The sequence below is a fragment of the Schistocerca gregaria genome, chromosome 4 (assembly GCF_023897955.1).
Source record: "Schistocerca gregaria isolate iqSchGreg1 chromosome 4, iqSchGreg1.2, whole genome shotgun sequence".
Lineage (NCBI taxonomy): Eukaryota > Metazoa > Arthropoda > Insecta > Orthoptera > Acrididae > Schistocerca > Schistocerca gregaria.
Window position 1 is genome coordinate 24,341,072 of NC_064923.1, and position 12,947 is coordinate 24,354,018.

The window sequence follows — 12,947 nt, forward strand, 5'->3', positions numbered from 1 at the left end:
CATGATAACTCTGCTGTAAATAACAAAACCTTCCCACATTTCACAATTCAAATAAATTATTCCACTGTGAACTTGATGAATATAACTGATATGATTATAATTCAAAAGAAGGACATACCAAAAAAGAAGACTTTCCCAGTATCTCCCGTGTTCAGTATGTTGGATGTGGTGGTTCCCTTTTACCAAAATCCCATTCTATGATATAATAAACATTGCACCCATGCAATGTAATCTCGCTTCTGTGAGGAGAGATAGATTTACTCCATCATGTCAAGAAAATAAATTTTTCTTTGTTAACATACTGATAAAACTTTTAACAATATAAAGCAATAGAAGGACATACATAATTAAGAAGATTTAGAAGTTTGGAATATCTGTTAGTTAATATTGTACATGCGGTGTCTCATTATAAAGATATACCAAAAGAAAGAAGATTTTCCTAGTTACTCCCGTAGGCATTATGCTGGCCACACACCGTCAGGTGGCTTGCGGAGTTTGGATGTAGATGTAGATGTAGATTTGGTGGTACCCAGTCGACGGAAAAAAAATTGCAGACATACAATGTAATTTCCCTGCTTCAAGGAGAGAAATATTTTCTTCTTAGTGAATATTGGGATATGAATATGTAAAATATAACGCAAAGGAAGGACATTCCTAAACAAAGCACATTTATGTGAGTGCAGTCTTTCTTGGCGTATTCCACTTACGCATTCTTCTTGCGTTATCAGCCAAGTGGTGGCGTTGTCTTATCGCAATGTTTCAATGAGTTTCATACCCATCATTTACTGGTGAAGTGTTGGGATGCTTTGTTCTGCATATCTATATGTCGAGCAAGCCACATGTGGACTCCCGCTGAGATCATCCGAGGGAGTGAGGAGGGAGACCAGCAGGGAACTCGAGAAAGCAAGAATGCCTGAGAACAACATTACATTAGAAGAGCACAAGGCACTGATGAACTTTCATGATGACAGGGGTGTAGCGGTCTTAGAAGGCAGACAAAAGCAATGCGACAGTCCTACTGAAGTCAGAAGATTACTGGTAGAAGATCTATATCTTACTGCAAGATCCAGCATACAAAGAAGTGGGGAAAGACACAATTGCTTCTGTTACAGGCAACACCATCGACCTTCTCAATAGCTCAGGACTTGACAGAAACACCATCAGGAAGCTTTACCCTCAGGCACCGGTTCCACCACGACAGTATGCCCTCCCAAAGATCCATAAGGAGAATGTCCCACTACATCCTATATAGAACACCATAAATTCTCTGATGTATGGTGTAGCCAAGCACCTAGCACACCTGTTAAAACCACTCGTGGGTCATTGCTCTCCCCATGTCAAGAACTTAATGGAATTTGTTAAGGTACTCCAAGAGTTATGCCTGGACGAGAAGGATCTACTACCTGGCTTTGATGTCACTTCTGTTTTCACCCGTGTGCCTCTGGATGATTCCGTAGCTCTACTTGAAGATCACTTCAATGAGGACACACTCAGACTCTTTTGTCTTGTGTTAACCACAATGTAGTTCAAATGTGGTGGGAAATTCTATCAACAAACAGATGGTGTTACCATGGGTTCCCCTCTGGCCCCAGGTATGCCAACTTGTGCATGGAGCACTGAAAATGTGGCATTGAACACTATCTGCCATAAACCAAAGGTGTTCTACAGATACGTCAATGACACTTTTGTAGTGTGGCCCCATGGCATGAAAAAACTATAGGAGTTCCTGTGGTGTCAACGCCAGACACCACACTTGCTAGGTAGTAGTCTTTAAATCGGCCGCGGTCCGGTAGTACAGGTCGGACCCGCGTGTCACCGCTATCAATGATTGGAGACCGAGCGCCGCCACACGGCAGGTCTAGAGAGACTTCCTAGCACTCAGCCCCAGTTGTAAAGCCGACTTTGATAGCGATGGTTCACTGACTTCTATGCTCTCATTTGCCGAGACGATAGTTAGCATAGCCTTCAGCTACGTTATTTGCTATGACCTAGCAAGGTGCCAGCATCTGTACTATTGATATTGTGAATCATGTACCATAAAGAGTGACATTTTCCATTAATGGATTATTCCACCAGCTACGACTGTTTTTCTCAATTCTAATTACCTTGTCATGTTCCAGACCTCACGCCAGCCTGCGTGAGCTAAAATGCGTGCATATCGGCCTCCTTTAGAAAAACACGGTTGGCTCTCGTGCCAACCACAACAGTTCCTACACCATCTCAATGATGTACATGATAGCATCAAATTTAGCATGGAGGTAGAAGAGAATGGCTGCCTTCCCTTCTTGGATATTTTGACCAGGAAAAATCTGGACAGTACATTGGGACATTTGGTCTACAGGAAGAAGATGCACACAGACTTAAATCTCAATGCTTGGAGTTGCCACCATCCAGCAAAATGTAACACAGTGATGAACACCTTTGTACAAAGAACTAAGTCAATCTGTGAGAGCGAGAGTTTGCCATGTGAGTTAGCACATTTGCGGGAAACCTTCTTTAAGAGCTACACTGTGACACAAATAAGATACGCCTTGCATGCAGACAAGGAGAAACAAGAAATAGACGAAGCAAAATGTGTGGCGTTTCTGCCTTGTGCTGGACTGCCAACAGCCAAGATCATAAAAATATTAAAGAAGCACAAAATAACGGCTGTTGATATACTTTCCGGTATGTGAGGTCGTGGTCCAAAATAACGACCATCTTTCGTGCACCAAAAAAGTCAAAGATATTCTTGGCTCAACCAAAGTTCAGCTGGGGTTGCAGACACTGCACATTTACAGTATTGAGTGCGAATGTGGAATGGAATATATCAGGTAGATACAATGATACATCAGAAATGTATGACTAGGACAGACAAACAAGTCCGCGGTAGCAAAACATAGCATTATCAAGGGACACACATTCGAAGAAGCTGTGCAGCATCAACAGTTTCTGGGACTCGATCTTCAAAGAGGCAGTGGAGATACGTCTGCACAACAATTTAGTAAAAAAGGGTAGCAGTTTTCAGCTCAGTGCAGTTTGGAATTCCACAATTGACAAAATACATCAGGAACACTCTGATCCAAAGGCAGTGGCATCCGCAGACAGATTGGATAGCCACCTGGTCTAGATACTGGGCAGCGCCGCAGCCCCTGCCCCCACTAATACCCACGCGGTACTCCCTGCTGGAAGAATGTGATTGGCTGGTCGACAGTAGTGGATGACAGCCAAGCAGCTATATAGATATGCAGAACACAGCATCGCGTCACTTCGCCAGAAGATGATGGGTACGAAACTCATTGAAACGTTGCGACAAGGTGACGCTACCACTCAGCTGATAACCAGAGAATAATTCATCAAAGCTTGTTTATCAAGCTCTGATAATCTGTTAGTTAATAAGGTGAACGTGGTATGTCATTTCCACCACAAAACCCAGTCAAGGGATAATAATCAACTTAGCCACACAACCACATCACCCCGCTGTAATGTAAAAAATTTTGAACATTTCATAAATGAAATAAATTTTTCCACTGTGGACTGGAAGAATGTAACTGATAAGAATGCCAAGTAAAAGAAGAACATACCAGAAGAGAGAAGATTTTCCAATTATCTCCAGTAGTCAGTATGAGGGATGTGGTGGTTCCCTTCACCAAAACACAGTTGATGAGAAAATAAACATTGCACCCATACAATGGAATCTCCCTGGTGTGAGGAAAGAACCATTTACTATGTTTTGTATTGCAAATAGATTGTTCTTGGTGAACATAGGGATATGACTATCAAAAATACAATACAAAGTAAGGACATATATAAACAAAGCTGATTAATCAATTTTAAAAAATCTGGTAGTATGGTACATGTGGTGTCTCATTTCCACTGAAAACCTGTTGAAGTGAGAATAAACATTGTAGCCAAACAACAACATTACCCAGCTGTAAAGGATAAAAAATTTACAACATTTCAAAGAACAAATAAATTATTCGACTGTGAACTTGATGAATATAACTGATAAGAGTGTAAGTAAATGAGAACATACAAGAAGAAAGAAGAATTTCCCAGTCTCCCCAGTAGTCAGTATGCTGGATGTGATGGTTCCCTTACACCAAACACCCAGTGGATGTGAAAATAAACATTGCCACCTGTTGTAACTGCAACAGCAATGCCACGGGTTACCAGTAACCAAAATGTGGTGGTATCGACTGGAGCGGCTGTGAACAAACAAGAATGGAATGGAAGGACAATCAAGATGACAGACAATCAAGCAAGGCACCAAGATCAACAAAAAAGTATTAAGCAACAGGGTCATAAGAGATAACCTCACGAAATCAAACTATGCCCCCTGGTAAATGACGACCATGGCAGGCGCACAGCCCACCTTGCTCCCTTACATGCGGGCCCACAAGGCCATGCTGGGGGTGTAACGCTGAGATGGCTAGGAGTGGGATGGGAAGTTGACAGCTTCAGCAAATGGAGCAGGGTATGCAACTGTCACCCATGGAGGAGCTCTGTCAGACTATGTCCGTCAATTGGTGTGTTGGGATATGTGCTCAAGAACAGGATGAGGGCTGATGTGGTTAGAGATGTTTCCACTACCTTTGTCAACTGTTGTTTAAATGTGCGGACAAGCCTTTCTGCTGCACCATTGGAGGAAGGGTGGAAAGGTAGGCTACGGATATGTTTGATACCGTTGACCTGACAGAAGTCGTGGAAGGAGAATGTCGTGGATTGGGGGCCATTATAGAAGACCAACATGTGAGGCAGGCCCTCAATGGCGAGAACCTAGGTGAGGGCCATGAGCATGGCCTCTATGGTCATAGCTGCCATGCAAACGACATATGGGTATTTGGAGTAGTTATCAACGATAAGTAACCACATGGACCCCAAAAATGGGCCCACAAAACCGAGATGGATGCTATCCCAGGGCCGGTGAGGCACAGGCTAGGGTGCGAATGACTGAAGGGGGCTTGTCTGGTGACAGGCACACACAGTGTGCCCGTGAACCAGGCGTTAAATATTGCCATCAATTTAAGGCCAATACACATGCTGGCGAGCCAAAACTTTCATGCAGGACATACCCCAGTGCCCAGGGTGTAACAAACTGAGCACATGATGCCGAAAATCTGGAGGGATGACCACCCGATGGGCATCCAACTCCGTGGCCAACAGAAGGACACCATCAACCATGGATAGCCAGTGGGACAGGTAGTGCCAGGGGATGAAGTCAGTCCACAACCGACGAGTAATATTCTAAGCCAGTGACCTAAGTATTTCACTTCTAGTTGGAAAAAAAACAACGTTTGTCCAGGTGACAGCGTAAACCCACTGATTGCAGAGCGTTAAATAAGGTGCTGAGGTTGTGCAAATGTTCCTGGCAGGAACGCCCGGTGACCGATATGTCCTCTAGATAATTAACGCAGGGTGGGATAGGCTGTGGCATAGGCTGCTCCAGGAACCATTTTCAAATTAGCTGGCACTAAAGAGACACCAAATGGAAGGCGCTTGTACTTGTATATGCCAAAAGGTGTGTTGATAACCAAGATGTTCAAGGAATTGGAATCCAAAGGTAACTGGTGGTATGCCTCAGCCAGGTTGATCTTAGAAAAGTACTCGTCCCCACAAGCTTGGCGGGAAGGTCTTCCTGTCGGGAAATGGGGTAGGTGTCTCCTAAGGACTGAGCATTGACAGTAGCACTGAAGTCCCAAAACAGCTGAAGGGACCCATTGGGTTTCCATACGACCACCAATGGTGTCGTCCAAGCACTGTATGTCACAGACTTGAGGACGCCAGCAGCCTGGAGCCGATGAAGTTCCTGCATGATAGCTAGCTGTGAGGCCACCAGAATGGGTCTGGCCTGGAAAAAGCTTGGCTGCACATCTGGCTGAAGTGTGATGTGTGCTCAAAATGTGAAGCACATCCGAGATATGTCACAAACAATAATGCAAGAGCCGAGCACAGATCGTCCAAGTTCTGAAATGGAACAGCCGTGGAAATGACCATAACTTCATAGGAAATTGAAAAGCCAAACAGTTGAAATGCATCTAGTCCAAAAATATTTGAAGCCGACGGATGGTCGACGACAAATAGGGTAAAGAACCAGGGAACATGTTTGTAAGTGGACTGTTCACAAAGGGGAATGGAACCGTCACCACAGGCAACCAAACATCAAGAGGGCGGCAGCAATGCAGGAGAGTCCAGAAGACTATACAATGCAATATTTATCCGGGAGATGATGGCCCCAATGCCAACCTGAAAACTGACATCCTCGGTAAAAAGGCGGAGCGTGAGGAGTAGACTCCGTACTGATGGGTCCCCCAGTGGGACGACTGATTGCAGAGCATGTACTGTATCCTGAGGCCCATTAGGGGAAGGACAGGGGTGAGTCGAACGAGTATGACAAATAGATCACATGTGGCCCTCCTTCTTACGCAGCATGCACGTTTTCCAGCAATGGGGGTAATCAGCTCGAGCATGTGCGGTAAAGCACTATGGGCAAGATGGAAGCTGGCCACACGACCAGCTCTGATACCATAGGGATATCAGACCAAGAGGAGTCCCAATGGCACTGGCCTCTGTTGGCTGGGCCACATCGACATTGCAAGGGTGAAACCCACAGAGATGCATCGATCGCCGCCACTCGCAGCTGAGCCTTGAGACACTCATTAGCCACCCCAGCAATTTCAGATGAGTGGGCAATTCGGAGAATCTCTTCCAATGAGGGATTATTGAGTGTCAATGCCTCAGTGTGGACCTCAGTATCGGGAGCCAGCTGAACCACCCCATCCTGGATCAGGGAGTCCACATACGAAGCCTTACATTGCTGATTGGTGCATTTAAAATCACATTGATGGCTGACATCCTGCAAGTCCATGACCCAGGAACGATATGATTGTCCAGGCTGTTTATGGCACTGGTGGAACTCCTGCTGAGGGGCTACCACATAGTAGCACTGTGAATAATAGTTTGTCAGCAAAAGGCATATCTCCTAGAAAGAGAGAGCTACAGGATCAGACAAGGGTGCCAACTTGCGGAGAAGAAAGAATGTGTCTGGGGTGGCCCAAGACAAAAACAATGGCCACTGCAGTGGGTCATCCGTGATTTGAAAAGCCGTGAAATGTTGTTTCACCCAATGTAAGTATGTTTTACAGTCTTCTCTAGCGTCATCAAAAGTTGGGAATGACAGCGGATGTTGGGAAAGCATCGGACACCCGAGGACTTGGAAGCTGTTGTGGTAATGCGTCCCGGGCATCAACTGTACCCATTAGCAACCACATCGACTTTTGTAATTTGACTAACTGGAGGCTGCTGCTGCTGCACGAGCTGCTACTGTTGTTATTGCAACAGACAGACCAACTTAGCCTCCATGCGAACAACTATTACTGTTTACCTTGTCACCAAAATGTTGTAACCACGGCAGGAACGGTTGGGGGATTGCCACTAACAAAAATGTGGTGGGACCGAATGGTAGCGGCCGGCGAACAAACAAGTCAGACGAATGGGAATAGAAGGACAAGCACGATGACAGACAACCAAGAAGACACCAAGATCAACAAGAAAGTATTAAACAATGGGGTCCCAAGACTGAACCTCAAGAAATTAAAATAACATCCCCTCATAAACAGGAAGAAAGCACACTCAATGTAAACACAATGTCTGTAAGCGAGATGATCCACATGAGTTCCAAAAGAAATCCGTTGGAATTCGATTACTCGATAAATAGTACAATTCTCAAGGCTGTCAATTCAACTAAGTACCTGGGTGTTAAAATTACGAAAAACTTCAGTTGGAAGGACCACATAGATAATATTGTCGGGAAGGCGAGCCAAAGGTTGCGTTTCATTGGCAGGACACTTAGAAGATGCAACAAGTCCACTAAAGAGACAGCTTACACTACACTCGTTCGTCCTCTGTTAGAATATTGCTGCGCAGTGTGGGATCCTTTGCCAGGTGGGATTCACGGAGGACATCGAAAGGGTGCAAAAAAGGGCAGCTCGTTTTGTATTATCGCGTTATAGGGGAGACAGTGTGGCAGATATGATACACGAGTTGGGATGGAAGTCATTACAGCATAGACGTTTTTCGTCGCGGCGAGACCTTTTTACGAAATTTCAGTCACCAACTTTCTCTTCCGAATGCGAAAATATTTTGTTGAGCCCAACCTACATAGGTAGGAATGATCATCAAAATAAAATAAGAGAAATCAGAGCTCGAACAGAAAGGTTTAGGTGTTCGTTTTTCCCGCTCGCTGTTCGGGAGTGGAATACTAGAGAGATAGTATGGTTGTGGTTCGATGAACCCTCTGCCAAGCACTTAAATGAGAATTGCAGAGTAGTCATGTAGATGTAGATCAACCAATTCAATGTGAACACCAGACTACCTCACAATTTTTTTTCTTTATTGTTATTGTAACACTTTATACAAAAGGTGGGCCGGCAGCGGCAATATTATGCCGCTCTTCGGTCACAGATAGTACAAACAGAAACAAGGAAGATATAGAAAAACAAAACATAATGGTGGACAAAAAACAGTAGACACGTGAGCAAAAAACATGGAGCCATTTACAGGTGTAGTAAAATAAAAAACGTTCAGCACTTGTACACAAACACTGATGACTGAAATGACACACGTGAACGATGGAACGTGGGCAGTGAAAACACTGAGGCACTAACACGACGGCACACACAAAGAACTGATGGTGATGATCTCTGGCGCACGAATGTTGACTTGACGGGTCCGGGGACCTGCCAAAAGGGGAGAAGGTGGGGGAGGAAGGGGAGGGGAGGGTGTAGTTGCCAGTGGCAGAGGAGATGGAAGGTGGAAGGAAGAATGTATGGGGAGGGGGTAGGGGAAGCCCAGGGGGAGGAGGGGCGAAGGAAGGGAGGAGAAAGAGAAGGCAGAGAGGGTGCCCTAAGGAAAAAACACAGGGTGTGGACGGGGAGGATCAAAATTGGTAGGAGGGGGAGATGGAGGGGAGAAGGACATCATCAGGGAGGGGGAGTTGGTGGAAGCCAGTATAGGTGAGGGTATGGAGAATGGAGAGATGGAGAGCACGTGGAAGATGGGAATACAGGCGTGGCAGTGGGCGGGGGTGGGAGAGGATGGGAGAGACAAGCGGGTGAGGGGGATCAAGTTTATGGGAGTTGTAGAGGATCTGCATCCGTGGCTAGCCGAGTGAGAGACAGCTGCATAAATAGACGACAGCATACGTCGCTACTGGCCGCTGGGACCACGTGCTTCACAGTGGCGTTCTCACGTTAGCCTCGAGGCCAGGAGCTCACGCAGCCACAGCTTACGGCGCGACTGCTACAGAGACCTCTAGTGGTCATCGAGTTCTATGCCGTCTGATGCGGTTTCGAAACCCACAGCACTCGGTACCAGACACCCATACAATGGAATCTCTCTACTATGAGGAAAGTAAGATTTACAAAATTTTGTAAAGCAAATATATCGTTCCTAGTGACCTTAGGAATATGACTTTTAAAAATATAAAGCAAACATAGGACATACCTAAACAAAGAAGATTTATCAAGTTCCGAAAATATGTTATTGAGTATGGTGCGTGTGGTGTCTTATTTCCAGCAAAAACACATTGAAGGGAGAATAAACATTTTACATCTACATCTACATCTACATCTACATGGTTGCTCTGCAATTCACACTTAAGTGCCTGACAGAGAGTTCATCGAACCATTTTCATACTACTTCCCTATCATTCCACTCTCGAATGGCGCATGGGAAAAAGGAACAGCTAAATCTTTCCGTTCGAGCGCTAATTTCTCTTATTTTATTGCACTCTTTGTTTCGTCTTCTTTACAATATTATCTATGTGGTATTTCCAACTCAAGTTGCTCGTAATTGTAATTCCTAGGTGTTTAGTCAAATTGACAGTCCATAGATTTGTGCGATTTATCGTATACCCGAAATTTATCGGATTTCTTTTAGTACCCATGTGGATGACCTTGCACTTTTCTTTGTTTAGTGCCAGTTGCCACTTTTCGCACCATACAGAAATTCTCTCTAGATCATTTTGCAATTGGAATTGATGGTCTGATGATTTTACTGGATGGTAAATTACAGTATCATCTGCAAACAATCTAAGGGGGCTGTTCAGATTATCAGCTAGATCATTTATGTAAATCAGGAACAGCAGAGGGCCCATGACATTATCTTGCTGAACGCCAGAAATCACTTCTGTTCTGCTCGATGATTTACCGTCTATCACTATGAACAGTGACCTCGCTGAGAAGAAATCACCAATCCAGTCACAGAACTTAGACGATACTCCATATGCACGCAATTTGATTAATAGTCGCTTGTGAGGAGCGGTATCAAAAGCCTTCTGGAAATTTAAGAATATGGAATCGATCTGAGATCCCTTGCCGGTAGCACTCATTACTTCATGCAGTTGCACAAGAACGATATTTTCTAAATCCGTGTTGGTTATGTATCAATAAGTCATTTGCTCGAAGGTGATTCATAATGTTCAAGTATCGTATATGCTCCAAAATCCTACTGCAAATAGAGGTCAGTGATATGGGTCTGTAATTCAATCGGTTACTCCTATTTCATTTTTTGAATATCGCTGTGATCTGTGCTACTTTCCAGTCTTTAGGAACAGACCTTTCATCAAGTGAGCAGTTGTATAGGATTGCTAGGAAAGGCGCTCTTGTGTCTGCATACGCTGAAAGGAACCTGATTGGTTACCATCTGGGCCAGAAGACTTGCCTTTCTTAAGCGATCTGAGTTCTTTCGCAACACCTAAGACATCTACTTTTATGTCACTCATGCTAACAGCTGTTCTGGTTCCGAATTGTGGAATATTTACTTCGTCTTCTAACGTGAAGGAATTATGGAAAACTGTGTTTAGTAACTCCGTTTTAGTAGCACCATCTTTGGTAACATTTCCATCGCTATTGCGCAGTGACGGTATTGACTCTTTTTTGCGACTGGTGTACTTTACATTCATCCAGAATCTCTTCGGATTTTCTACCATATTTTGAGACAATGTTTCATTGTGGAAACTATTAAAAGCATCTCACATTGACGTCCACACTAAATTTCGAGGTTCCGTGAAACTTAGCCAGTCATGAGGATTTTGCGTGCTTCTGAATTTGGCATGCTTTGTCCGAGCCCACACCCGGGCAGTCTCCAACGATGGATGCCGCTTGTGTAGTTGGAGGGCCCACCTACGAACTTTGATGGCCTCAGCGATTTCCAGCTACCACCAAGGCACAGTTTTACACTGAGGGCACCCAGAAGAAAGAGGAACCGCGCTTTCTGCAGCCGATACGATCGACACAGTGACCTGCTCGACCACCACATTAATAGCGCCATGAGTGGGAGTGTCAGAAGTGACAGCAGATGTGAACGCCAGCCAATCATCCCTATTAAGGGCCCATCACAGCAGACATCCAGAACTGTGACGCTGGGGTAGTGACATGAAGATCGGAAAGTGGTCACTACCACACAAGTTGCCATGAACCCTCCAATGGATGGATGGTGAAAATCCTGCGCTGCAAAGCGAGAGGTCAATGGTCGTATAAGTGCCATGAACCACACTGAAGTGTGTGGGGTCTCCAGTATTTAGGAGACAGAGGTCGAGCTGAGAGAGAAGATTCTCAACATCTCTACCCCCGCCAGTAATCACGGCCCCACCTTCCAAGGGTTTATAGGCATTCAAGTCCTCCAAAAGTAGGAATGGTGGGGGGAGTTGGGAAATCATCAGAGCCAATTCATTAAGAGGTACTTCACCATCTGGAGTAAGGTAGACATTGCAGACAGTAATATCCAAGATTGTCCTTATCCTCACAGCAACAGCCTCTAAAGCTGATTCACTGATTCAGAGTAAACAGAGATAAGGACATACAGGCATATGCCACCTGACGCCCTGTTACAGTCAGTCTGAATTTTATAAAACCCCTGATAGCCACAAAGGGCATGGGTTTGCATTGCTGGGAGCCAGGTTTCTTGGAGGGAAATACAGAGAGCAGGCGTTGAGCTCAAAATCAGCCTTAGTTCAGCGAAGTGGTTGGAAAAACCACTGCAATTCCTCTGGAGGATGACGTCATGATTAGGCTGGAAAGACGGGAAGCGCTCAAGGAGGCAGGTCACGACTCAGGGTCACCTGCTGCCATCGATTGAGTACCTGTGTGAGTGACATGCATTGTGTCTGAGGGTCCAGCGAGATCTAGGTCCTCAGCAGACGCCAGAATCTCCACCTCTTCCTCAGACGCAGAGCTTGTAGGGAGCAGTGGAATGGGTGCCACGGCAAGGTCAGGATTCCTGGCTGCCTTCTTCTTGTTTGGTTTCTCCTGCTGGTTCTTCGATAGATCCAGCTGGGAGGGCTTCACTGGGTCAGTCTCAGGGAATGGGGAGGACCGTGAAACTCTATGACCAGCCACCTGTGTGTGGTTGCTTCAGCCACTGGTGGGCGTCCACTTTTCCACTGGTCAGAACTCAGGAAGGGAGTGACCCAAGGGACCCCTTCCTGGTGAGAGGAACCAAAGAAGACACACGCTTCTCTAAGTGAGAAGTGGGGACTGGTGTCCCCGATTATTGGGGGAGGGGGCGTTGCTCCTGAAGTACGTGGTGCAGGAGCAACAGGGACGGAAATGTCCCCCACCATCAAGGGGGCAGGTGGAGTCTGACAGCTCTGAGAGCCAACTGTACACAATGAAATGGGAGATGGTAGAACCGATGTCGCAACAGCAGTTAGGTTGATGTCATATGCACAGGATGGAGTCTCTCGTATTTCAGTTTAGCCTCAATGTATCAGTGTATGTCAGGCGATCCAGAGTCTTATATTACGTAATCCTCCGTTCTTTCTGTAAAATCCGATAGTCCAGAGAGCAAGGGGAATGGTGTTCTCCGCCGTTAATACAGATGGGAGGCAGGGCACAGGGGGTATTGGGATGCAAAGGACGTCCACAATATCAACACGCTGGAAGTATACCAGGATGACATATGCCCAA

At 45.5% G+C, this 12,947-nt stretch overlaps 1 protein-coding gene across 1 annotated transcript in view; it reads right to left on the reverse strand.

Moving 5' to 3' along the window:
* Nucleotides 1-782: 782 nt before the first annotated feature.
* The window catches only part of LOC126266697 (uncharacterized), a 73,661-nt gene continuing 61,496 nt past the window's right edge, over nt 783-12,947 (reverse strand). The window contains exon 4 of the mRNA XM_049971139.1: nt 783-913. Coding sequence (XP_049827096.1) covers nt 783-913 — 131 coding nt within the window. The remainder of the gene's footprint in view (nt 914-12,947) is intronic.